Source organism: Doryrhamphus excisus, linkage group LG18 (assembly GCF_037039965.1).
Source record: "Doryrhamphus excisus strain RoL-2023G ecotype Guam linkage group LG18, RoL_Dexc_Guam_v1.1, whole genome shotgun sequence".
NCBI lineage: Eukaryota > Metazoa > Chordata > Actinopteri > Syngnathiformes > Syngnathidae > Doryrhamphus > Doryrhamphus excisus.
Genome location: NC_136374.1, coordinates 4,567,401 through 4,595,103, shown reverse-complemented (window position 1 = coordinate 4,595,103; position 27,703 = coordinate 4,567,401). Strand labels below are relative to the sequence as shown.

At 42.8% G+C, this 27,703-nt stretch overlaps 1 protein-coding gene across 5 annotated transcripts in view; it reads left to right on the top strand.

Moving 5' to 3' along the window:
* Nucleotides 1-17,788, top strand: part of slc4a8 (solute carrier family 4 member 8) — a 74,007-nt gene extending 56,219 nt beyond the window's left edge. For 4 of the 5 annotated variants that reach the window (XM_058055939.2, XM_058055935.2, XM_058055937.2 and 1 more), the window contains 15 exons: nt 6,945-7,045; nt 7,260-7,434; nt 7,518-7,651; nt 7,721-7,966; nt 11,951-12,056; nt 12,356-12,517; nt 12,794-12,907; nt 12,978-13,139; nt 13,304-13,555; nt 13,638-13,706; nt 13,785-13,958; nt 14,033-14,164; nt 14,229-14,332; nt 16,002-16,107; nt 16,234-17,788. In XM_058055939.2, the coding sequence (XP_057911922.2) occupies nt 6,945-7,045; nt 7,260-7,434; nt 7,518-7,651; nt 7,721-7,966; nt 11,951-12,056; nt 12,356-12,517; nt 12,794-12,907; nt 12,978-13,139; nt 13,304-13,555; nt 13,638-13,706; nt 13,785-13,958; nt 14,033-14,164; nt 14,229-14,332; nt 16,002-16,107; nt 16,234-16,239 (2,043 nt within the window). In that variant the 3' untranslated portion in view covers nt 16,240-17,788. The remainder of the gene's footprint in view (nt 1-6,944; nt 7,046-7,259; nt 7,435-7,517; nt 7,652-7,720; nt 7,967-11,950; nt 12,057-12,355; nt 12,518-12,793; nt 12,908-12,977; nt 13,140-13,303; nt 13,556-13,637; nt 13,707-13,784; nt 13,959-14,032; nt 14,165-14,228; nt 14,333-16,001; nt 16,108-16,233) is intronic. The other variant, XM_058055936.2, reaches the window with a different exon arrangement.
* The last annotated feature ends 9,915 nt before the right edge of the window (nt 17,789-27,703 follow it).

Genomic DNA, 27,703 nt, shown 5'->3' with positions numbered 1-27,703 from the left:
TAGCCCGTCGTGACCTAATCCTATCAGGGCTAAAGATATTCGACAATCGTCCAGAAAATTATTTGTGTTGGAAAACTAGTTTCCGTGAAGCTATTGAGAGGTTGAACCTCAAACCCAGTGAAGAACTTGATCTACTTTCCAAGTGGCTTAGTGGGGAAGCACTACAACACGTGAAGAGGATCAGAGCAGTTCATATCAATTACCCAGCTAATGGTTTGAAGATGGCATGGCACCGGTTAGATATGAGTTATGGGTCTCCTGAAGCTATTGAAACATCCCTGTTCATGAGATTGGAGAACTTCCTGAGAATCCAGAGCAAAGAATACCACCGTCTACAAGAATTAGCAGATCTGCTCATTGAAGTTGCTCTCCAACTCTCCAACAGCACTGATCAAAGATGTGAACACCCGCCAGCAAAGTGGAAACTCAAGACCCCTGTCTCAATCAACAAGGTTCAAGTTCGCAACTCCTCCCTAGACGCGGATGAGAAACCTCAAGAAAACCCATCCAAACAGTGCCCTATTCACCAAAAAACACACCCCTTAAGCAGATGTAGGGCTTTCAGGGAAAAAACACTGCAGGAACGGAAATAATTTCTTAAAGAGCACTTAATATGCTTTAAATGCTGTGCGTCAACAGCCCATCAAGCCAAGAACTGTAGGGCAGACATACACTGTTCAGAATGTGACAGCAACACTCATGTTTCAGTCCTTCATGCTGGTCCACCCTCCTGGGCTGCTAAGGAGTCAGTCTCATCCACCACAGGGCATGGAGGGGAGCAGTTTGCAGAGGCGCTGGAGGTTGCCACTTCAAGCTGTACAGAGATATGTGGAGGGAACTTTCAACGCAAATCCTGTTCCAAGATAATTCTGGTCAACGTCTATCCTCAGGGACAACCTCACGAGAAGAAGAAAATGTACGTCATGTTGGACGACCAGAGCAATCTATCACTGGTAAGGTCAGCCTTCTTTGACACATTCGGGATCCAGGGGGGCGCATTCCCTTATACCCTCAAGACATGCTCTTCGGTCGAAGATAAAATCTTCGTCGGCATCATGAATAAAGAGTTCACCAAGGACAGCTCCAACAGTTGGGTGGCTCCTCTCCCGTTCCGTAGTCCCAGGCAGCGTCTGCCAAACAATAGGCAACAAGCACTCAGTCGCCTCATGCTCCTCCGCCGAACTCTACTGAGGAAGCCTGAGATGAAGGACCACTTTGTGGATTTCATGCAATGGTCATGCCAAAGTTGCACCGGCACTGGAGAAAGATCAAGTGTTGGTACCTACCAAGCTTTGGAATCTACCACCCAAAAAAGCCGAAACAAATCAGAGTTGTGTTCGACTCAAGCGCACAGTACAATGGCATATCTTTGAATGAAGTGTTGTTACAAGGTCCAGATTTGAACAACAGCCTGATTGGAATCCTCCTCCGGTTCAGAAGTGAACCAGTTGCTGTCATGTCCGACATTCAGCAAATGTTCCACAATGTTTCATTGTGGTGCACAACCACAAACAACCACAAGAAATGATAATAATTTAATTTTTAATTGAGAATCTCATGTGATGCCGCAAAAATGAGATGATATCATTATGGCAGTCTTTTCATTTTACATGGGGCAACTTCAGGCAAGTTGTTCTCACCTTAAGGATTCCCCATGGGCAAGTCATTTTTGGTAGAGCCCTGTTTATGTGCATAATCGAGTCTAACGGATCAGACGATCTACACAAGTGAGCCAATGGAATTACGTTTGCACCGACCAAAACCCCGCTGACCATGCCACCAGAGCTGTGTCAGCCAATCAGCTAGCTCTCTAGCTAACTGGCACATCTTTCTTCACTCACGTCCAAAAAGTTTAGCCAAACGCAGAACCATTCCAGCTAATTGACCCTGAAAGATATGTGGAAGTTCGCCCTGCAGTAAATGTGTGTGCCACCAAACTCTCTGTCAGCATGCTCGGTAGTGCACGGTTTGAACGTTTCTCAAGTTGGACATCTCTCATGTGAGCTGTGGCACTACTATAACACATTGCACACTCCTTTGTACGAGCGTTTAAGGACAATCCTTGCAGTGGCTGGCACATCTGCGACAAGGCTCTAACCAAGGTCCAGCGTGAGCAGGCCAAAGCGGTAGTGATTCTCATCTTGCAAAGGGAAGTCTACGGTGAGGAAATACAATGCATTCAAGCTGGAAAGTCAATTCCCAAGCACAGCCAGCTCAGCAAACTGTCCCGTCATGGACTCGCAGGGGCTCCTCAGAGTTGGAGGTCGTCTTGCCAAGGCAGAAATTACTTCTGATGAACCCCATCCCATTCTGGTTCCAGGCAAGCAACATATTGCTACACTGCTGATCAGGCACTTTCACGAAGTGGTTCATCACCAGTGTCGGCTCTTCACAGAAGGAGCTATAAGGGCTCCAGGCTTTTGGATAGTTGGGGGAAAGAGAGCTGTGAGCAGTAGGATCCACACCTGTGTAATATGTTGCAAGTTACGAGGGAAAAAGAGCAAAGAATGGCAGACCTACCTGCCGACCGTCTAAGTGTGGACCCCCCATTTACCTATGTAGGGTTAGGATGTGTTCGGCCCTTGGTCTGTGACTTCACGAAGGACAAGAGGAGGCCAAGCAAACAGCAAGCGATGGGCGGTCATCTTTGTGTGTATGACTTCAAGGGCAATACACATCGAAGTCTTGGAGTCGATGGACGCTTCCTCCTTCATCAATGCCCTCAGGCGCTTCCTAGCAACACGAGACCCTGTGAAACTGTTCAGGTCAGACTGTGGAACCAACTTCGTAGGAGCCTGCAAAGAACTCCAAATTGACTCAGAAGGCTGCATACACAAGAAGGTGGAGACTTACCTGCAAGAACAGGAGTGTACATGGCAGTTCAACCCTCCACACGCCTCGCGCCTCGCACATGGGTGACATCTGGGAGCGTATGATTGGAATCACTTGACGCATTTTGGATGCCATGCTCTGGAGCCGCCAGACTGACGCGTGAAGTTCTTGTGACATTCATGGCCGAGGTCACAGCAATCGTCAACACAAGGCCTTTGACTTCAGTATCAACAGATGCTGAGAATCCAGTCCATTCTCACTCCAGCGACTCTACTTACTCAGAAAGTGGGGCTGACTCCTGTACCTCCAGGCCAGTTCGATGACAGCAATCAGCTGGAAACGGGAGATGTAAATGTAATAACTATTACATTTGCAGGAAATTATTACATATGTGGGAAAGTGAAAATCTGTAAATGTAATAACTTCCCACAAATCTAATATGAGACAAAATAATGATCTTTGTGGTTGTTGTTTGTTCTTTCTTCTTTTAATGAGGGAGAAGGTGTAGATGTCATTTTGAGGATTTTAACAAGATAATTTTTTTTCTTTTTTTGTGGAAAAAATATTATTCAAAGAGTATCATTTGAATACATTAAAGGAATCTTTAATTATTAAACTATAATTTATTGTAAATTAAAAAAGATAACATAATTGCGATAATTGCAATTGTTCTAATAAAATTTTATTACTATTATTATTATTATATGTTATTATTTCTTTTATTTCTTCCCCATATACACACAAAATCACACATACTGTAACTAAAACGCACATGTATGCCCACAAACAAAATGTAATAATTTCTTGCAAATGTAATAGTTATTACATTTGCGGGATTATTACATTCAAAGCTGCAGATTCGTATTACGTTTATGGTTTATTATGTTTGTGGGCAGTTATTATGTTTGCGGGTGTAACAGGGTTCTCGCAAACCGTCCGACACCTCAGATAGGAGCCTGTAGTCTGTAGCCTGTAGTAGAGGATGTAGTCTGACTTTGAGGCCCTTCTCATTCCAACTGACATACCTTCCATAGAGGAAGCAAAGTCAGAGGACACATACGCAGACAGTTTCTCACCGTGGCTGAGGTATCTGGTTTGGTCAAAATGCTCCTCTGAGTTTTGCCCGGAATTCCTCAAGGCTCTGGATGTTGAGGGACTGTCTTGGCTGATACGTCTCTTCAACACCAGGTTGGTGGTCCCCCTCCTTAAAAAGGGTGACAGGAGGGTGTGTTCCAAATATAGGGGGATCACACTCCTCAGCCTCCCTGGGAAAGTCTATTCCAGGGTGCTGGAGAGTAGGGTACGACTGTTGGCCGAACCTCTACTCGGACCAGCTCTATAACCTCGCGAGGGTGCTGGAGGGTGCATGGGATTTGCTCAACCTGTCTACATGTGCTTTGTGGACTTGGAAAAGGCATTCAACCATGTCCCTCACAGCATCCTTTGGGGGGTGCTCCGGGAGTACAGGATTGGTGGCTCGGTACACGTGCCATTCGGTCCTTGTACAACCAGAGCAGGAGCTTGGTTCACATTGCCAGCAGTACGTCGAGCTTTATCACCGATTCTGTTTGTAATTTTCCTGGACAGAATTTCTAGGCACCGCCAAGGCATTGAGGGAGTCCGGTTCGAGGGCCTTAGGATCTCGTCTCTGCTATTTGCGGACAGTGTGGTCCAGATGGCCTCTTCGGGCTGTGACCGTTAGCATGTACTGTGTCTTGTTCACGAGCGAGTGAAGGTGGGAGCGGCAGCTCGGCAGGTAGATCGGTGCAGTGTCTGCAGTGATGGGTCACTGTACCGGACCGTCCAGGTGAAAAGAGAGCTGAGCCGAAAGGCAAAGCTCTCAATTTACCGGGCGATCTATGTGCCCACCCTCACCTTATGATCATCGCGGATACAAACCGCTGAAATGAGTTTCCTCCGTAGGGTAGCCGGACTCAACCCAAGAGATAGGGTGAGGAGTTCTGTCATCCCAGAGGGGCTCAGAGTAGAGCCGCTTCTCCTTCACATCGAGAGTTGAGGTGGCTTGGGCATCTACTCTGGATGCCTCCTCGTCGCCTCCCTGGTGAGGTATTCCGGCTATGCCCAGCTGGAATAAGGCCCCAGGACACGCTGGAGGGATAATATCTTACAGCTGGCCTTGGAACCCCTTAGTGTCTTCCCGTCCAAGCTGGAGGAGGTGGCCAGGGACCGGGAAGTCTGGGCTTCCCTACTGCAACCTAGACCCGAATAAGCAGAGGAGAATGGATGGATGGAAAATACTGTAAGAAACCATTTACAGTATACATATATGTATGTGTTTTATATATATATATATATATATATATATATGTGTGTGTGTGTGTTTGTGTATATATATATATGTGTGTGTGTATATATATATACTATATATATATACGTATACGTATATTATAATGTAAGATTAACATCAACATCGACAAATGTAATTTTTGAATCATTCATTCATTCATTCATTTTCTACCGCTTATCCTCACGAGGGTTGCGGGGGGAGCTGGAGTCTTCGGGCGAGAGGCGGGGTACACCCTGGACTCATCGCCAACCAATCACAAGGCAAATATTGATAAACAACCATTCACACTCACATTCATACCTATGGACAATTTGGAGTCACCAATTAACCTAGCATGTTTTTGGAATGTGGGCGGAAACCGGAGTACCTGGAGAAAACCAACGCAAGCACAGGGAGAACATGCAAACTCCACACAGAGATGGCCGAGGGTGGGATTGAACTCGGGTCTGTGCGCTAACCATTCAACCCCCATGCAGCCTTGTTGAATTATATAGAATGTAATTGTATTGTGTGTACTAAGGGTGTGGAAAATAATTGCCATTAATCGATACAGCGATCTTCCGCTGCCTTCCAAATTGTCCAGAAGCAATTTGTCCGTCCCTGCAACAAGTGCCCCCCCGAACGAGTGTTCAGCACAGCAGGTAACATTAGAACAGCACAGCAGTTGGCTTTTTCCTGAATTTTGAAACAATTTTAAAAGGGTATAAGTTGTTTTACACTTTCTGCTCCTCACTACTGCATTAGCCTACCTCCTCGTGCACTCATATTAGCAGTATGTTTTGCAGATAGGAATATAAACAAACATTGATTGCACTGTTGAAAGTGTCACTTTAACTTTGCTGTTGCTGCGTACTGTATTTTTTACAGCAGTAATTATTGTATAATTGTTTTATCCACCACTGAACCACTGCTCTTGTAATTGCATAGCTGATGTGAAAGTGTGAGGAAAGTTGTTTTTAAAAAGTCGTTGCTGTTTTAAGATGGCAAAAAGAATTACGATATCGGTTATAACAAATTACTACTTATTACGATACTATTTTCATTTCCCGGCAAATTTCTAGTCTTTTATGATATAATTAGTTCCGTTAGTACGATACCCGGTTATTATGATAATCCGGTTACTACGATGCCCTTTTCATCTACCGCCAGCCAATTTGGTCTGCTTATATCGATACAAAAGCAGCTTAAATCAATCTTTGCTTAAGGATTTCAATACCAAAAAAGAACACGGCGAACGGCTGCTTCCAGTCAACTTTATTTTTCACACTTCCACCACCAGAGCGCAGCACACACACCGATTCCCGCACTTCCTGGTTCACAGGTCATGCTCAACCCGCCCCACATAGCTGGCCAAACACATGCCTGCAACAGAAGAACCAACTGACATAGCATACACACCTATTCCAACGAAGACACAAGCGTACAAATACATGTATTTAATTGTGTTGTATTCAGATATCTTTTTATCGCTTGCAATAATCACTGTTTTTCATATGTACATGCTGGCGTTCGTGGTTTCTCTCGTGTGTATAGATTCTATACAGGCATGTATATTACTTATTTTTTTAATTCATTCTGTATATTTTTCATTGTTTGATTTTTTTTCAAACAATCAACAATTTCAGAAACTTTTAGAGAAATGTCCATTTATTAAATACAAAGTATTGGAGAAATTTATATTATTTCTATACGGCATATGTAAATTTTTTAAATGACCAAAAATCAGCAAATATGCAGGGGGTCATGAATGTGTGGGGATTTGCTGTAATTGACCTTGTTTTTGTCTGTTTGGTGGTCATTGTAGGAGAAGAGGAAGATGCCTGGCGTCCCTAATGGCACAGCCTACCAGGTCGAGGAAGATCCCCATGCTGAGCACCATGGGCCGGAGCTGCAGAGAACTGGACGGTGAGTCATGGACAGTTGGTAAAAAAATGAGAACAAAGAACTTGAGACATACCACTTAATCCTTGGACTTGTGCTACATTTGGGTCCATCCCAATACATTTTTACATTTCTGATAAATGACAAAGAGCAGCCTTGAAACTTCAGATCAAATTATGCCTTAATAAATACAGTTACTTGTAGTAGGCACAGCCCTCTCTGATGATGTTGTCACCAGGTTGTTTGGTGGTCTGATAATGGATATCAAGAGGAAGGCTCCCTTCTATCTGAGCGATTTTAAAGATGGCCTCAGCCTGCAGTGTGTGGCCTCTTTTCTCTTCCTATACTGTGCTTGCATGTCACCAGTCATCACCTTTGGTGGGCTTCTGGGAGAGGCAACAGAGGGACGCATTGTAAGATGTAACATGTTTTGCACTTTTAAGATGATTGATTAGTACTCAGGAGCAAGATATTATGTACGGTATGTGTGTTCCAGAGTGCCATTGAATCCTTACTCGGTGCATCCATGACTGGGGTCGCCTACTCGCTGTTTGCCGGCCAACCTCTCACCATTCTAGGGAGCACAGGACCCGTGCTGGTGTTTGAGAAGATCCTCTTCAAATTCTGCAAGTATGTCATGACAACTTCCTCATATTGTGACATCTTCTGTGATGACACAATGTCCCCTTTGCTCTCTAGGGACTATGACCTCTCCTACTTGTCGCTGAGGACCTGCATTGGCCTGTGGACGGCACTGCTGTGTTTGGTGCTGGTGGCCACAGACGCCAGCACGCTGGTGTGCTACATCACTCGCTTCACAGAGGAGGCCTTCGCTGCCCTCATCTGCATCATCTTCATCTACGAGGCCTTGGAGAAGCTGTTCCACCTGGGAGAGATTTACCCCTTCAACAAGCACAGTGATCTGGACAAGCTGACGCTGGCATAGTGAGGCACACAATCCTACAATTTTGAATGAGAACTTAGCAAGAAATCATATAAATTGAGATTCTTTCAAATCTAAGTACTGTCCATCTTGGTATGCACCCGTTTTTGTATGATTGCTTTTTGTTTTCATTTACTGTCTCGTATTGTTTATAACAAACTTATCCATTTGACCTGTACTATGGAAAACAAACAAAGCACCCTACACGTTACATTTTTAGACTGTGGTTAGTAAAATAACCTGTCACCGGGTCAATGAAATTGCAATTTCAAGTTGCAATTTCATAATGAGGGTAAAAACCATCTAGGAATTTTATCTTGCTAATGTTGCCCCTCCACAACCTGGAGAGGGGTCTGCATTGAAAATCCTGTGGTACAGAATAAGGACGACAATCCACGATGACTTGACGTATATTCACCTCAGGATTTATTCTTCAAAAATAACAACACTTCAGATATCATAAGATGATTACATCAACAATTACACTATTGTTTCCAGACACATTTCACATATTTCAATTAGCCTGCTTCATGCTATCAACTGTACATTAAGGCTTGCTAGCATTAGCCATTTCGCTTATGTTCAAATGCTCTACAACACATTTTGTAACATTTTGCAGTCAGCTGTTTACTCTAGCAACCTTCTAAACTCTTTACAGCCGTTAGTATAAATTATCTCTACTTTGTACTAACCTGTGGTACAGAATAAGGAAGACAATCTACGATGACTTGAAGTATGTTCACCCTCAGGATTTATTCCTCTGTGTTGTAAAATGTTAAATACAGTGCATCCGGAAAGTATTCACAGCGCTTCACTTTTTCTACATTTTGTCATGTTACAGCCTCATTCCAAACTGAATTAAATTAATCTCTTACCTCAAAATTCTACACAAAATACTCCATTATGACAATGTGAAAAAAGGTTTTTTTTGACATGTTTTGAATTTATTAAAAATAGAAAACAAAAAAATCACATTTACATAAGTATTCACAGCCTTTGCCATGAAGCTCAAAATTGAGCTCAGGTGCATCTTTTTTCCACTGATCATCCTTGAGATCTTTCTACAGCTTAATTGGAGTCCACCTGCAGTAAATTCAGTTGATTGGACAAGATTTGGAAATATAATAACTGTCAATATAAGGTCCCACAGTTGACTGTGCATGTCAGAGCACAAACACCAAGCATGAAGTCAAAAGAACTGTCTGTAGACCTGCGAGACAGGATTGTCTTGAGGCACAAATCTGGGGAAGGATACAGAAAAATTTCTGCTGCTTTGAAGGTCCCAGTGAGCACAGTGGCCTCCATTATTCGTAAATGGAAGACGTTTGGAACCACCAGGACTCTTCCTAGAGCTGGCCAGCCTTCTAAACTGAGCGATCGGGGAAGAAGGGCCTTAGTCAGGGAGGTGACCAAGGCCCCGATGGTCACTCTGTCAGAGCTCCAGCGTTCCTCTGTGGAGAGAGGAGAGCCTTCCAGAAGGACAACCATCTCTGCAGCAATCCACCAATCAGGCCCGTATGGTAGAGTGGCCAGACGAAAGCCACTCCTAAGCACCTGAATGACTCTCAGACCATGAGAAACGAAATTCTCTGGTCTGATGAGACAAAGATTGAACTCTTTGGTGTGAATGCCAGGTGCCATGTTTGGAGGAAACCAGGCACTGCTCATCACCAGGACAATACCATCCCTACAGTGAAGCATGGTGGTGGCAACATCATGCTGTGGGGATGTTTTTCAGCAGCAGGAACTGGCAGACTAGTCAGGATAGAAGGAAAAATGAATGCAGCAATATATAGAGATATCCTGGATGAAAACCTGCTCCAGAGCGCTCTTGACCTCAATAGACTGGTCATGTACCTTGACCATATAGACAGTAGACATTAGCACACAGCCAAGATCTCAAAAGATTGGCTTCAGAACCACTCCGTGAATGTCCTGGAGTGGCCCAGCCAGAGTCCAGACTTGAATCCGATCGAACATCTCTGGAGAGATCTGAAAATGGCTGTGCACAGACGTCTCCATCCAACCTGATGGAGCTTGAGACTTATTGGCTCTGGCACACACTCTAGCTGCAGGTATGATGGAGTCTGGGGTTTTCGCCGTCTCACCCGGGCCAAACACTCTGGAGAGTCCATCAGGCTTAATGTTCCGTCATCCGGGTCGGTAGGTTGGAGTGAAGTCAAATCTTGTGAGGAATAATGACTAGCAGGCTTGATGAGTTGGCCACGCCCTCCAGCCAATGCCTCCACTTCTGCAGTGCGAGCTCAATGGAGAGCAGCTCACGATTCCCCATGTCGCAGTTCCCCTCTACTGTGGTGAGGCAACATGAAGAATGCACATGGATGGAGTTGCTGGTCAACCAAGGGCCACAAGGACAGGACCGCACTACTGTATCGGAAGCACCAACCAACAAAAAATTGCATAAATGGGTCAGGATGAGTGAGAACCGGAGTGGAAGTAAACAAAGATTTAAGCTTAATAAACATCGCCTCAGCCGCTGAGGTCAATACTAAAAGTACCTTAGTGGATGTCAGCCTGGTCCCGCCATACTGCTGAAATTGCAAATGAATCTCCTAATCTCCTGTAGAAATTTGCACACCCTAGGAACCTCTGCAAGTGCTTTATACCTTGGCGGGATCGGCTCTAAGCTTGCCCTTCTCCACAAATGAGACGGATGATGAGTGGCTCGCACTTCTCTGCCTCAACATAGAGGTGATTCTCCAGAAGGCACTGTAGTACATGTTCCATCAAAGAGTCAGAAAATGTTACGATATCTTCGATATAAACGAAACAAAACTGGTTAAGCATGTCACAAAGGTTCTGGAACATGGCTGGAGCAATGGTAAGGCCGAACGGCATGCTGTTCAAAATGCCCTAACGGAGTATTGAATGTGGTCTTCCATTCGTTCGCATCTGTAGTCCGTACCAGGTGATATAAAGATCCAGTTTGGTAAATATCTTAGCAGACTGAAGGGAAGAAAATGCTCAGTCCATAAAGATAGCATATTTTTGACAGTAATTTAATTGAGTCCAAGGTAATTGATACAAGGGCCAAGAGACTTAGCTTTCTTCTAAACAAAAAAGAACCCCTCACTCCCAACGGGGAGGAAGAAGGACAGATGAAACCAGAAGCTAACAAGGAAGCGATATAGTCCCTGAGTGCCTTTTGCTCCAGGCCCAAAATATGTCTGGAGTTGGGCAAAGGAGCATCCGGGAGCAGCTTAATGGCGTAGTCATATGGCTGATGAGGTGGCAAACTCAAAGGCTTGTCTTTACTGAATACTTGGGCTAGGTATTCACTAGGTATATTGGCCTTGGGCTAGGTATTCGCTAGGAACACCAGACATATTGATTTCCTCTGTGTGTGCCACCTTCTCACTCTCGGTCACTGCAGAGCGCAGGCAATTAACGTAACAGTAGCTGCTACAATTAGCTATGCGGGTCTTACCCCAATCCACCAAAAAATTGTGCCAGGTTATCCCAAGAACCACAGGCGCAAATTGAGAAGGCATGATGTAGAATCTAATTAATTCGTGGTGATTGCTAGAGAGCCGAAGAGATAAAGGTTCGGTCTTGCTAGGGGGCGACCGTCCAAGGAATGTACTTCCTGAGGGCTGGTAACTTAATTTTAAAGAAAGTATAACAAAAAGGGCTGCTGAAAACTAAGCCAACAAGATATTAACCACTGCCGGAGAAGCTGGGCAGGGAATACAAGGTATTCACAAACACTATACAGGTTTGACAGAAAGCACGGCAGGGTAGCACAAGGCAAGGATGCACAGGAGACAGGCAGGGAACAATTGATAATCTGGCAGAGAGTAGTGCACTGCACATCTTAAGTGGTCACAGGGAATTTGGAAGTATTATTTATTATATTGTTTTGATAACAAAGTATTTTTGTTCTTATTTTTGTGTGTCTGAAAGAAATTAATTTGATTTGGTTCGTGGTCCATGCTTAATTTTTATTGCTTTCTCTCTGACTTTAGCTGCCAGTGTGCAGAGCCAGCTCATCCCAGCAATAAAACCGTTGAACTGTGGAGCAAGAGAAATATCACTGCTGCAGACGTACCTTGGGCCAACCTCACTGTCAAGGTAACCTAATCATGTCAACACATACACAAAAGCACAAGTTCCATGTTTGCATTTGTTAACAAGCAATTGACCCCTTCAGTCTCTCCAAACAACTCACCTCTCTGTAGGCACTAATAAGGACATTTCATTGATTTGCTTTTCTCCACTGAGCACATGGCAAGGTTGTCTTTTGAATGCTCAATGAACTTTTCCACCTCAGTCATACTACTTATTTATACACTGTATGCTGTACTCACCTAACACAGCATAGAAGTCCATCAAACTATTTGTGATGCTGCATTTTTATCATCTCTCTACAGGAGTGTTTGAGCCTCGAGGGAGATTTTGTCGGTACGGCATGCGGCCACCATGGACCCTATACCCCAGATGTCCTCTTCTGGTCTGTCATCTTGTTCTTCTCCACCTTCTTCTTGTCAGCGTTCCTCAAACAGTTCAAAACGAGTCGATACTTCCCCACCAAGGTAATCCGCAAAAGGCATGCCTTCTTGGGTCAAGGTTTTCAAAGTGTGACACCACATAGTATATACCGTACAAGTTTGTGCTTTCTTAGCAGTTTTGAAAAAATGTTTTTTTCTTTATTTTTAGAAATCTGCTGCACCTGCACCACAGGGTCACCTCACCCTTTGAAAAGCCCTCATTTATGCTATACTACTCCCCTGCTACTGCTGTACAGAAATTGCATCAAAATGATGTTTTTACTTCCAGAATGTCTGAGTGATGTTTCCTGGGTCACACAGGTGCGGTCCATGATCAGTGACTTTGCTGTATTCCTCACTATCGTGGTCATGGTGTTGCTCGACTACATCATCGGTGTGCCCTCTCAGAAGTTAAAGGTTCCCAGCAAATTCCAGGTAACCAAGAACGACTGTGTGCATACCTTCCAGTTGATGTTTGCATCTCCTTCATGTGTGCCACCTTCAGCCCACTAGAGAAGACCGAGGGTGGTTGATCAATCCAATAGGACGTAACCCTTGGTGGACGGTTCTGGCAGCCTCCATTCCGGCTCTTCTCTGCACCATCCTCATCTTCATGGACCAACAAATAACTGCTGTTATCATCAACCGGAAAGAGCACAAATTGCTGGTACATTTATTTTTTTCAGTGTGCTAATCTTCCACTTGTTATATGAAAAAAAGAATATCAAAAGTAACACCTGCAACCTTCTGGATGGTACCCTCAGTGGAAAAAAAGACAACGAATCATACATGAATTCGGCTTTTGACTTTTTGTATGCAATTGTTCCACAGAAGGGTTGCGGCTACCACTTGGACCTCCTGATGGTGGGTCTCATGCTGGCCGTGTGCTCCATCATGGGCTTGCCATGGTTTGTAGCCGCGACCGTTTTGTCCATCACTCATGTGAACAGTTTGAAGCTGGAGTCAGAGAGCTCTGCTCCAGGTGAGCAACCTCGCTTTCTGGGCATCCGAGAGCAGAGACTCACCGGCCTGGTCATCTTCTTGCTCATGGGATGCTCTGTGTTCATGACTGGAGCACTTCAGGTGAGTTTCCCCTCATTTTGCCTGACACTGTAGTAATGGTATTTATTCATTTTGTTTAAAAAATCCTTCATTTGTTCCACAGTTCATTCCGATGCCAGTGTTGTATGGTGTCTTCCTTTACATGGGTGCCTCATCATTGAAGGGCATACAGGTATAGCTCAATAAGCACTCAAAAGTGCCATCTAACAGTCTTGATGCATCTGTGATATCTCATACATATTGCTTACAGTTCTTTGATCGTCTGAAGTTGTTTGGGATGCCGGCCAAGCACCAACCAGACTTTATCTATCTGCGTCATGTTCCCTTGAGGAAGGTTCATCTGTTCACGCTCACACAGCTAACCTGTCTAGTTCTCCTGTGGGTCATCAAGACCTCACCTGCTGCGATTGTCTTCCCCATGATGGTGAGAGGACCACTCTCTCTGTCGCACATCCATTATCTCAAACCGCATTGTCTCTCTCCTTTTATTGTCTGCAGGTGCTGGCTTTGGTATTCATCCGCAAACTGCTGGACTTCTGTTTCTCCGATCGGGAGCTCAGTTACCTGGACGATCTCATGCCTGAATGGAAGAAGAAAAACCTTGATGATGCTTCCAAAAAAATTGAGGAGGTATTTGTTGAACATATGGATGACAAAGGATTAATTTGCAAATATTAACAATTGTCTACTGTAGGAAACCCAGGTTATGCTGGGTACCAAAAGCGAAGATGGTGCAACTGTTCAGATTCCCATGGAGAGCAGTAAGCCAATGCAGGCCTCAAAGTCGCATGACCCCAGGTGGGTGGGGACAGCATGGGCATGGTCATTACAGTGCATACCGTATCAGTGTAAATTTAACCCTTACAAACACATTAACTGTCCTAAAATGGAACCTCTAAAGCATTGAGCTTAACTTTATCTGATTAAGTCCCCAAGTGACGTATAGGAAACTTTTAGGAGTGGTTGTCAATCAATCAATCAATAAAACTTTATTTGTAGAGCACTTTTCATACATAAAATGTAGCACAAATTGCTTTAGATTTAAAAAAAAACAACAAGACACATATACACACACACTTGCACACACACATATACACAAGATGTTTGTTTGCCTGAGTACAGAGGAACCAGGTCAGGAAGCGGTGCCATCTGCGCTGCAGTGGGGGCAGCGCCAAAGAGCCCCCACCCACCCCAGCCAGTGAGCCCCACGAGAAGAGAGAGAGTGTCATGTGACAATCCTAGGACATGACTTCTCCAAAATATTATCAATCAAAATAATTAAATAATATTCAGCAAATTCATGTATACCCCATTAAAGGGTATCTTTGTATTGAATTGTGCATTCTTATAGAGCAGCTACACACAATAATCTACACAGAAAACTTTCTAGATCTTCCAGAATCTGTACCTTTTCCAGCTGTATTTTCTTGGATTTTTGCTTCAAGCCAAAACTTTGTTTTAATGTATTCCACTCACGGCCCACCTCTGGGCACGCCCACTCCAAAATGCTTCCTAACTATGAATGAACCCCACTTTCTAATATAGTGGGTTTGATAATAAATTGATAAAAGTCTTTGGAGAGCTAATTGAAAAGTGTTAGGAGCTACTGGCAGCATATTAGCTACTGGCTGGAGAGAGCCGGCAAGAGCACTCTGCTTCTGGCTTCAGCAAAACAGTCCAGTGTCAAATGCCGTTGACAGATGAAAATATTTTTTTCTTGTTCCAATAACTTCTGCCTGAGCTTCCTTCATAAACCGAGAAGCAAAGCTTGGTGTAGGGCAAAGAGCTGATCAGGCTTACAGCCACGCGCATAAGGAACCCCCTCCCCTGTGACATCACAAAGGAACAGTTTTGCGACACCCTCTGAAACCGAATGCTTTCAGCCATCCGAAACTTCTTTCAGGGCTCACTTCCAAATGTGCAAACCTCATTATCTGAACCTTAGGCATTGTTTAAAGGGGACCTACTAAACATTTTCTGACCTATAAATGTAGTTAGAATGTTGTATTCTCGTGTTGAACAAGTCAAAACCACAACATTTTGTAACACAAATTGCCATAACTACTATAACTACAAATGCCATAACGTTGAAAGCCATAACCACAAAATGTAAAACAAAACACCACTACAAGTAAACGTGTGACTGTATGACATAATACAAAACATTGCAAAACGAATTGCCATCACCAAAAAGAATTGTAACGTTGGAATTGGTGATGCGAGGATCGCCTGTACTTTGGGTGTGATGGCAACATGGGTTGCATGGATTTGACGGATTGTAAATGTACAGTATGTATACAGATTGACATACAATTGTGTTTATGCGGACACACACTATCCTTAAAATGCTTTACCTTTCCTGCATGTGTGTGTGGTTTGAAGTACACCCTGTTAACTAACACTGTGACACTTCCCACTCCTTTCATCATTTCTGAGCTCCTCTCCTTCTCCCTTCCTTGCTCCTCAGGTGTGATCCCTCTGATATTAATATCTCTGATGAAATGTCTAAAACCACCATGTGGAAATCCCTCAGCTCCAATCAAAAGGATTCTCAGCCTGTGTCTGCTAAGAAGGCAAGACCAGACCTGTTCTCTGTTCTTACCCTATGAGTCGCGTTTCTGTGTCCATGTTAATGTCCTAACAGCTTCTTATCAAACTGTGTACATTAGTGTCTCAAAATGTGTATTTTACTTCTGCAGGTTTGAAGAGATGACCTTCATTGATGAGTAACGATTCCCACAGTCCGTGCAGCTGTGACATATAACGAACTGGACCTCAGGATGTCCTGATTTGGTTCTTTGGACCATCAGCTGTCTGAGCTAATTGGGAAAGTCTTTCCGATTTCTACCAGCTCCATGTAACACCTAACAGTACAGTTCGTCAACACACACACATACATACGTCCATACGACGGGGATTTTTATTGCGGTCTCACAACAAGAAGGTTATGACAGATCTTCTTGTCAGATTTTGGAGTTTGTGCTGTCTCCCTCCTATGGATCAATAACATGTAATAGTTAAAATAAAAGTCAACTGGGGACCTCAGTTATTACCATACAATTTGATAATCCAGGAAGCCAAATAGTGAAGGGGCAGCAAAGTAGTCCTAATACAGGATGTCCCGAAAGTCTGGACAACAACATTTTATTCAACTAGAATATTAACAAATAACATCTTTAATATGCAAAGGTTGATGGGCTTTGCAAGAATCACATGAACTTGTTTCTGTCCACACTTTAATGCACCTCTTGCAAATTCTCCAATTTAGTTGTTATTAGTGTGAAATTCTAAAAAAGCTTTTTATTTAAAACTATTTGTTTTTCTCTCAAACAGAGTATAATGCAAATCCACAAGAAATTCCAGTGTTTTTGTCCTTGGCTGCCAGTCCCACCAGGTTTTTTTTGTGGAATTTGGTTGCTTGACCCTGCTAATCTACCAAAAACCTACTTTCATGGTGTCCAAAAATTAATGACCTGTATCATTAGATATGAAACAAATTTATGTTGTCGTCTATAACATATTGACCTACACTGGGTTGGTTTTAGCATCTTTCATGTACAATGACCCCCTCCATTTCCTTGGAAATTTTTCCAGAAAAAATTTGCTGAATAGCCCTGGTCAAGAGTATCACAAATTTTTATGGCTTCTTTAGGGCTTCTCATGGGTGTGTCCATGTTTTGTGGTGTTTCATTATTCATTGGGGTCTGTCGTAACCCCTGTGAACAAGATTCTGAACAATAAGCAATGTTGAAGACTTGAATGCAGAGACCTTGTCACACTTGTATACCCTACCCCGCAACCCTAACCACACAACTCTAAACCCTCCAACACTGCCCTTTCCTACTCCTATCCCCCTGACCTCGAAACCTCCTTGACGTTAACACTCATGCCCCAACCCACCAACCCTAACCCTTCGTAAAACTAACCCTCCTTAACCGAATAATGTCCCTCCAATCCCTAATCCCCTAACCTTGGTTAACCTCCTAACCCTGTCACTAACCTCCCAAGCTTAACCCTAAGCCCTTTACCGCCAACCCTGACCTCCTAAAGCCCCGACACTAACCCTCCTATCCTTATCGCTATGACCCTTAGCCCTATGACCCTTAACCCGAAGGCCCTAATCTTAACCCTATCCTTAACCTCCTAAACCTAAATCTAACCTCATTTTTTGAATGTAAATGTAAATGTGTATTTTGTGTAGTGAATAAATATTAAATATTAGAGGATCCACATGAGTGGACACAGCCAAAAGTACTCTAATGTAGTAGTGTCTTATTTCTTTACCTCAGACTAGTTTGTTTAAACTTCTGCAAGGCACTTTGTGGGGAAGGTTTTGGGCGTGTCAGAGGGCAGTGATAAAGATTTGCTCTATTTTTTTTGTGGCGGAGAGAAGTTATTGGAGCAATAATTGACCCAATCTCAAGTGAACAATAACGATATTAAATATACATTAATAACTAAGTAATTAGTAAGTAATTAGTAATTAAGTAATTATTACAATCTTCAGGGATGCTTTGTGCCAGTTAACAGAAATAGTAACATTTGAGCAGTGACCGGTGCCATTCAGTCCTTTTTGACTTTAAACTGTGCTTTATTTGTGGTAGCACTTTGTGTAGATACATCTGTTTAAGATTAAGATGATTTTATTTTTAAGAGACCTATTTCACAGTTACAATCACTTATTTTTGATGAATGACTTTCTGTATAAAGCGTAAGAAGCTAGGATGTGTTAAGAGGAAGATTGGTGTATTATTTCCTGTTTTGGTGTAGGGCAAATAGACAAAAAGCAAAAAACAGTTTTGTTAGGGGCCTTAGAATCTGCCTTTTAGTGGGAATAACGTATACTCTTTTTGCCTATCTTCCGCCGTCATCTTGTAGGCCAGAGGTAGGGAACTTATGGCTCGGGAGCCAGGTAGGGCTCTTTTGATGACTGTATCTGGCTCTCAAGCATTTCTTACCACAATAAAAATTTATTTTTGCTAACATTTTAAAGTAAACCATCACAGAAATGACATCACAGAAATATTCAAAATCAACAACTTTCTTATGCATTTTAATTCGTCCATCTATATTCTGCTGCAATACGGCCAACCATATCTATCTTTCCTGATGATATTTTCCAGGTCAAACACCAAAACTTGATTCTTACTGGGTAATGCTGTAGTCTACCTCGGTCATTGAGATGTCAAAAAAACATGTAAATGTAAACTAAATATCTAAAGCTGCAGAACCAAGCCTTCTGACGAAGATGGCCAAAAGAATGAAATACGTCTACGGAGTACGGTGCAAAACTATGCAGCAGCAGAAGTTGTATTAATGGCAACAAGTATTTAATTTATTATTAGACACTGCGCTGCTCACGAAAGTGTGCTGGCCACACCCCATTGGCTTGGGGTAGTGTGCCTGGTCTACGTAATTAGAGCCCATTATCTAAAACTGTTGGTCTTACATAAAAATGCACACATTTTATTGTGTTCAATGTTTAAAAAAAATGTACACGGCTCTCACAGATACACATTTTAAAATATCTGGCCTTGATGGCTCTCGTAGCCAAAAAGGTTCCCGACCCCTGTTGTAGGCACATTAATCCATGACTGTAACACGCTGTAATGCCTCCTCCTTGTTCTTATGGTCTGTATTTGTGTCTTGTATTTTCAAGTAAGGCATTAGAATGTTAATATTAACTGTGTGTACATGAAGATGACAAAGTTTGTGGAGGGCAAGACTTAATATTCATTGTGTATAGTCATATGAATTAATGAGGACAAATATACGTATGTTAGGGCTGTCAAATGATGGGAAAATGTAATGAGATTAAGAACAGAGTTTTAACTAATTAATCATGATTAAGCACCATTAGCAACTATGTCTGAAATATGCCCATTTTTAATGTATGTATTTAATGAATACATTAAAAAACACGTATGTATTAAGAGCTCCAAATGAACTGAATATGCCAATCAAGATAAAATACACCTCACAAGTTTTTTGTTCCTTTGTATAGTGTTGTGGACTCCCATAGAGCAGCTACACATGATAACCAGCACAGAAAGCGTTCTAGTTCCTCCAGAATCTGCACCTATTCAGCTGTATAAAACGGTCTGTTTATTTATTCTGCCCACAGCTCGCCTCCAGGCACGCCCAATTTGCTGTGGTTGGTCACACTGCAGAGTGCATAGAAACACTTCTGGTTTGTGTTGTCAACTCTATATGAGTTGATAAACAGCGATTTATCTTTTTCAAATGTCTGCTTTTAACATACAGCCATATGAGTTGGATCCAAAATCTGATTGTACAGTGGAGACTGTACAGTCCGAAGTTTCTCAAGAAAAGAGGTTACACCCCATGGCTTGCCCCGCTCAGTTGGTCGGTAGTGCGGGGTGGGCGTGTGGGGCCCCGGTCCTCCCTGCTGCACTGCACCTTGGGGGCTGGTCTGCAATTGGATGTGCGGGGGGTGACGGGTTTCCTTGCGGATGCTCCTATGCCCTTGGCATTCCTCTGGCTTGGTCATCCTTCAATTTTAACCGCACTGTAAACACTCAGTTCTGGGGTGGGGGGTGGGGATCTGGGCAGGCATGGGACCCACCCTAGCCCAGCTGCCTTCCACTTTCCACTAATTACTCCATATGATACATACACCACACATAGGTCAGCCCTTTGGTGCAGGCCTATTTTTAATTGCACAATATACACAATACCATTCCATTACACACACAGGCGTGACGGGCTGGACCGGAGAGCCTTCTGCCTACCCCGCGATTGGCCCGCTGGCTGCTGGGGCACGGCAGCTCGCTCGGGGTGGCCTGGGCTGCGGGATGATTTGGTCTGGTCCACCTAGCCTTCCTGGGGGTCCTGCTGGAACCAGCTGATGCTGGGGCTTGCCGTAGGGGCGCGGTTGGCGGTACTTCCCTTGGACTGTCCAGGGTCGCAGGCATCTCTGTGCCCTTGGGGGGGGGGGGGGTTCAGCAGTCTCCGGGCAGTGGGGCCCATGCTGCTGGTGGCCTGAAGTCTGCGGCGGTGGCTTGGGGTTGCTGCGCTGTGGTGGCTGCAGTGGGGGCCGAGCTGTGTGCTGGGGTGGGGCCTGATCTCACTTGTATGGACGGGGGCCTGGGTGGCTTGTGGGGAGCGTGGTCCTTGAGGTCAGGCCTGCTGGGGGGGGGGGGGGGTAATGCTCTCCCGGGCGTTTGGGTGTCTGCTCCCACCAGTCTTTGTACTGGTGGCTTTGCCTGTCCCTAGTCTGTGCTTGTCGGGGATAGTTCTCCGGTGGTGGGTGGTACGCTGCTGGTTCTGGGGGTGTGGGGGAGGTCGGGCCTCCCGGTGAATAGTGGGGTCCGTCGGTTGGTCTAGCGCTGGTCTTGAGGGGGTGGGGGGACTGATGCTGCCCTGTAACGCCCCAGACGCCCTACGACTATGGTGTGTGCTTGCGTGTATGCTGAGTGAATGGGGTGTGCGCATATGTCTGAGCTATTTTCATGTATTTATTCATTATTAGTATTATTATGGCGCTGGGTGTTCCATCTCTCCTCCATGGGGTAGTGGGTCCTTGTCTCTTCTGTCCCGCCCGGGGCAGTCCTGTGTCGGTGGTCGGGCTTGGGGTTGCCTGGGGCGGGCGGGGTTCCGCCTCCGGCCGTGGGTGGGCTCCCTTCCAATTCCCGCTGGTGTGTGGCCCACAATGCCCTTCTGCCCTAGCGGGGTATGGACTCTAGCTGGCCACGGGGGTGTAGCTCTCCTCCGGCCTGCTGGTGCCCTGTTGCTGGTCAGGATTGCTCCTCCATGGCCCCTTGCTGGTCTCTTCGGGGGAGGGGTCTTGGGGAGACGGCCCTGGCCTTGCCCACACCCACGGGGCCGGTGATTCTCTGGCGGTGGGAGCTTGACCTGGCTGCGTGGGGTGGGGCTTACTGGGTGGTAGGAGGCAGTTGCTCTCCTTTTGTATACTCGAAGTGACAATTACACATTCAATTACAATTACACATTCACACACACATGTGCACATTTAGCACATATATATGAATATGCACACCAACAGAAGTAGACACCTCCACATGCGCACTCACAGCACAAGGGTGCTTCTCTGCACAATCTACCATCTTATCCTTGATGTCTTCATGCTATTGGTATGCTATTATCACAGTAATAATGATGTCAAGCAGTGAGATTGTAATTACTACAACTGTATCGCTGTAATTCTGTTTACTATCACAGTTCATGTCTTCATTGTTACTATTGCCACTGGTAAGTTTGACTGTTTAATTTCAGTGATATCATCTCCATTGTGACCCTTAGCCATCATTGACATTTAACTGATGCAGTCCTGTTTGTCACTGTTGTTGTCATGGGAATTGTTGTTGCTACTGTTGTCTCTTTACTGCCTTTTGTTTCTTGTTTCTTCTTCTTTTCTGTGTCCTTTTTGCTGCGGTCCGGCCGCTCCAAATTCGCATAACAAAAACATGAAATAACGCCAAAAAATGTAATAGTACAGGGAAGGTAGTTTACACCTTTCCTGACAGAGCAAATCTATTTAGCATGTAAGGGCATTCAGATCAATACTACAGATAGGATTGATCTGTAGTATCAATACTACAATACTACCCAATGGCTGGACAGGACACACACACAAAAAGAGATTACTTCAAGACGTTTCTCAATGGTAATTAGCTTTAGCATTTCAGCGTGAGGTTTCCGACAGCATCGGTAACGTGTAATGCCTTTTGTGGGACTACCAGTGTGTAAAAAAAACTCTGGTAGCGCTGTTAGCAATCCCGCTTCCTCAATGTTATAATGCTACAAGTGTTTTTGCTCTGTGACTTACACAAAATAAACACAGTTAGGACACTGATAAATTGTTACTTACTGCTTTCCCTTCTGACTCTTCCACACGGCCAAGTAACGTTGGAAAGGCCTAGGGCTTCAGCAAGTTTGTGGGCTAGTCTGGGACATCACAAAGGAATTTAAGGAAGGAAATAAAAGGGTTTTACCACACCTTTTCAAATCGAGCATTTTGAGCCATCCCGAAATTCTTTCAGGGCTCACTTCCAAATGTGCCAACCTCATGAGTACGACCTTCTAATTACATTTACAGGTCAGAAAAGTGGGAAAAGCACAATAGGTTGTACAACATTTGAATTATTTGAATATTATGAGCAATGAGGAATTGTGTTCACAACATCTTTGAAGGTAAATTTAAAATTTTCAGTGTAATTTCCGGCATACTAAAATTTAGGGAATTGTACATATGAATTAACCCTTCTGGCGCCAGAGTTTTTTTTTTCAAGAAAATATGCAATTTTGATGTTACTATTTCAAAATGGTTAGCGATCAAGGCGCACTCACCAGTACCAAGTTTGTGATTGGAGTAAATTCCCTCATCTAATGTGCATATTTTGATGTCACCAGATTCTGAAATTGTCAGATCCCTGTCTCCACCATACCCAACACGCTCACCAAAATGTTTGTCACCTCTCACGTAAATACAGCCATCATCATCATTTAGAGACAAGTCTTGAACTGCATTCTCCACTATTAAAAGTTCTGCGCATCCTGCCACCACTGTCCCAATATGCTTGGGGCTTTTTTTAAAATCCCAATTCTGCACCCACACCAGTGGTGTTTTCATCACCGTTGCTACATGCACCGTATGTTGTCTTTTAGGGAAAATATATGAATACGCTACGATGTCCCGTCCTGCGATTTGTTTATTTATGATACTGGTTTTAAATTCTAAATGTAAAAAAAAAAGGCTATTTAGGAACATGCAGAAACAATTTTTATTAAATATTTGCCTCAATGCACCTTTCCTTCATGAAATGTACAAATGTAAATACCTAAAAACACAGGGCAACAAAAATTGCTAATTCAATTTTATTTCTCTTTTAAAATACATAGAAATTATAATACTCTATTAATTGGAAATCCAACAGTTTTTTTAATATTTAATACGAGCTGCGACTTGTCCTACTTTGTTTGACAGTCATTGAACACAGCATCTACCGATGCACAGAGGGATGTATGGCTGTATTCATTCATTTTCTCCCGTGTATCCTCATGAGGGTCGCGGGTGGTGCTGGAGCCTACCCCAACTGTCTTCAGCCAGCCAATCACAGGGCTCATATAGACAAAACCATTCACACTCGCATTCATACCTATGGACAATTTGGAGTGGACAATTGACCTAGCATGTTTTTGGAATGCGGGAGGAAGCCGGAGTACCCGGAGAAAACCCATGTATGCACAGGGAGAACATGCAAACTCCACACAGAGATGCCAGAGGGTGGAATCGAACTTGGGTCTCCTCGCTGTGTGGCAAGCCTGCTAACCACTCGGCTGCTGTGCAGCCCCGTATGGCTTTATTTGTATTTTCCCTCTTTTCCCTTCACCTCATACTTGCTCCCAAATGCTGATACTATGTGGGAATGCATAAAGGTCAGATTTGATGACTTTGAGAGCTGCATCATTGTCTACACAACCTCTGAAAAACAAAGTCCACCAAACGGGATGGTGTATTCATTTAGTGCTTTTCATTTGATGTTGGTCCTGCCATAGTTTTATACAATACATCATGAATAGGATCAATCACATCACTATAATGTACGTATGTTTTACCCAGATGAAAATCTTCCCCTAGCTAGTTCCATGCTAAATGGAATGCTAAATGGAACGCTAGCAAAACACTGGACTTCAGCCACAGTCAATCACATTGACAGCCTGTCAATAGCAGCTGTAACTCCAATTTCACTGGCAGTTCAATGCCAAAATCATCAGAGAGATGTAAAAATGTGAAAAGCACTGGTTAGTTGGGCCACTCTTATGCCAAAGTAGCATTGTATATGACAAAAAACAATACCTGCACTGCTCCAGTCTCTGGCAGGCCGTATAATCTGTGATAAGTCAAACACAGTAGATACAAATAACTTTGGTCTTGCTACAAGAGCCATCTGCCAGGGCTTTGAAGCTAACTTTACCAATCTAAATTTTCCATTTCACATCAATATGTTCCAGCTTGTGGCTACAGAGTTACCGTGCTTCAACCAAACTACGCTGGAGGCCGAGTGTCAAACAGGAGGAGTGCACGTTAATCGTACGTCAAAAAGATGACCGCCATTAAAGGAAACTTCCATTAATGCGTCATTAACGATTTAACTTTGACAGCCCTAATATATATATATATTGTGTATATATGTATATATATGTATATATATATATATATATATATATATACACACGTATATAAATGTATACTTTTTTCTTTGTAAAGCTGCCATCCAGGATGTGTGCTAACAAAATATTATATTCATTCATTAGTAGATGTGAATGTATGGCTGACATGCTTACGAATCTGTATATAAACCATTTCCTGTAGAATTATTTAATTATTTGAGATGACAAATTAATCTATGTGTCACAACTGGAGTTTTTTCCCAAAATATCTGATCATATAATAGTAGTGAAGCGAGTGAAAGAGAAGAATAACTGTACTACAGTTGATAAGGATTCATAAAGGGTGACAGCTGTCTCTTCAAACATCAATGATTGTCTCATATTCATGTGTACGTGTGTGTGCACGTGTGCATGTGCAATGTCATTTTTCATTATGTAAAAATACAAATAAACTATTACACTTGAATTTAAATAGTGCTCAATTTATGTGTTCATGATTTCTTTCGCAAAAAAATAAAATACAGACCTAATCAAAATCTTAAGATCAATTGAAAATTTGCTGGAATATGCATTTTGCACATTTGGACCTTAATTAAGTTTTACATAAAGCTACAATATACAAAAGCAAGAAAAAAAAACATTTGGTAAAACCATCAGTTCACAATGCTGGCTTGACCAAGGACTTCTTCAGGGAGAATAACATCATTCTTTTGGACCATCCCACATGTTCCCCTGATTTAAATCCCATAGAGAACATTTGGGGATGGATGGCAAGGGAAATTTATAAAAATGGCCATCAGTTCCAGAAAGTTGATGCCCTTGGTGAAACAATCTTCACCACTAGGAGCAATGTTCCTAAGCAGGCCCAAACCAATTTTTAAGTGGTTAACAAGAACAATGGACAAGATTTTTTTTGTCCTGATTGGGAGAGTTTTTTGTAATTTTTTTGAGCGATGGTCTTAAACTTTTGATCAGCTGATAAAACAGCCTATTTCACTTTAATTGTTTTCAATAAAATCCTTCATACTCCCACAGGGCCCAGGGCGACTCCCACATTACGATCCAAATGTACAAAAGGTAAATTCAAGCTATTTTTCAACTGGTCTAAAGGTTTTGACCAGGTGTCGTGACAAGTGAATGAGTTAGAACTCATCACTTGACCCTTGTACTATTGTATTCATGATTTGTTGAGTCATGGCATTGATAATAGTGCTGTATTAATCCACGCTGAATTGGGATTTGTTAGGAACAGGTGTACAGAGATCATCTTGCCTGTGGATACTTACCAAGTGAGTCACCTGCAGGAATGTAAGGGGAGGAGCCGCCATGAATCTCTGTGTTTTATAGGTTTGGTGATGTCATTAGTGACATCATCAGACCATACCATGTACTGGGGCTGGAAGAGGGGGTTGTAAGGTTTGATGGGTATTTATTCTTAGGTTCAGGTAGGGAAATATGTGTATGTGTTAATGTTTTATGGAGAGTTGTAGTAGCAGTGGGTTCACATAAGAGGATAGTGTTGAAATCCAGTTTTGAGAGTTTCATGATTAGATGTGTTTTGTAGACTAACCTATGGACAAAAGTGGACATTCTGGGCAGATTGAGAACCCTATAAAAAAGCAGTTGGGGCTTCTTTGGGAGGAATGTGTGGTGGTGTTGCTGCTGCAGTACTATGTTACGATGATGTGAGTGATTTTTTTTTAGTGATGCCGAGATGAAGCCTCATGAGGCTTTGAACCATTTCAGTCAGAATGAATGAATGAATGAATGAATGAATGAATGAATGGTTTGAGAAGGGGTTCATTTCTTGAAGTTTCATGTGCACACGAAACCACCTGCTGGCCTTAGATACAATTGCAGGCAGCTCGATCTCCATGTGTGATGCATTAAATTCAGATGTTTTGGCTCTTATAATTATGTACTACACAATTTTTATTGCCAAATGAGTCATCTAAAAAATGTAAGCAAAAATTTACAGTATATATAAAATGCTGAATGTTTTCATGTCAATAGATGCTTCCAGCATCACGTGATATGGCTTGCTTCATCATGGTTTTATGTTACCTGGCATGGGCTCATGCAGGCAGAGGACAGTTAAAGTGCTTGTGTAACTTGGAATGGGGCACTGAAGATGTATGCTTGTATAACTTGGACAAGACATTGGAGATTTTATTGATTTTAATTCAAAAATAATAGTTTTTCAACAATTTGTGGTTTGAGGTGATTCCTCTTTTTTGATACAACCCCTCCGGCCGTCGACAAAATTCTCTCGCATGGCACTGAGGATGCAGACATGCACAAAAAGGTTAAAGCCAGCCTGTATAAATTGGGGTACAGAGTTTAGTATAAATAATTATTTACAAGTTGTACATTAATAATATATATTTAAGTAATATCATTATTCTAATAATACTATGTATTCGTAGATTTGACATTGAAATTATATTTAGTTCATAGATTTTTATATTTCATTGTTAAGTAGAATTTATTGACTATTGTATTTAATGTACACAGCTATTATTGCCCTGTGATTTGCTGGTGACCAGTCCAGAGTGCACCCGACCTCTCGCCAGAGTCAGATGGGATCCATACCTCGTGACCAGAGTGAAGATACGCAACATAGAAAGTGAATGAGTAAATAGTTATTATATACACTGTTGAAAAAATAAAACATTAAAATAACACATCTTAGATATGAATGACACATTCAACAACATGACAACAAAATCCCACAAAAATTATTAATGGAAACAAAATGTATTTATTAGAATCAAAATTAAAATTGAAACACACACTACATTGACCCAACCTTGATCTGATGTCCTTAAAACAAGTCAAAATGAGACTCAGTAGTGACACAGTAGTGTGTGTGGCCTCCACGTTGGTTTTCATATGATCTATTTTCATTTAATTTCTTATTAATAATGTTTTTTTTATTTTAATAATATACATACATTATTAATAATATAAGGAAATTATAAAATATTAATAACTGTGTATTAATTTATTTGTTAT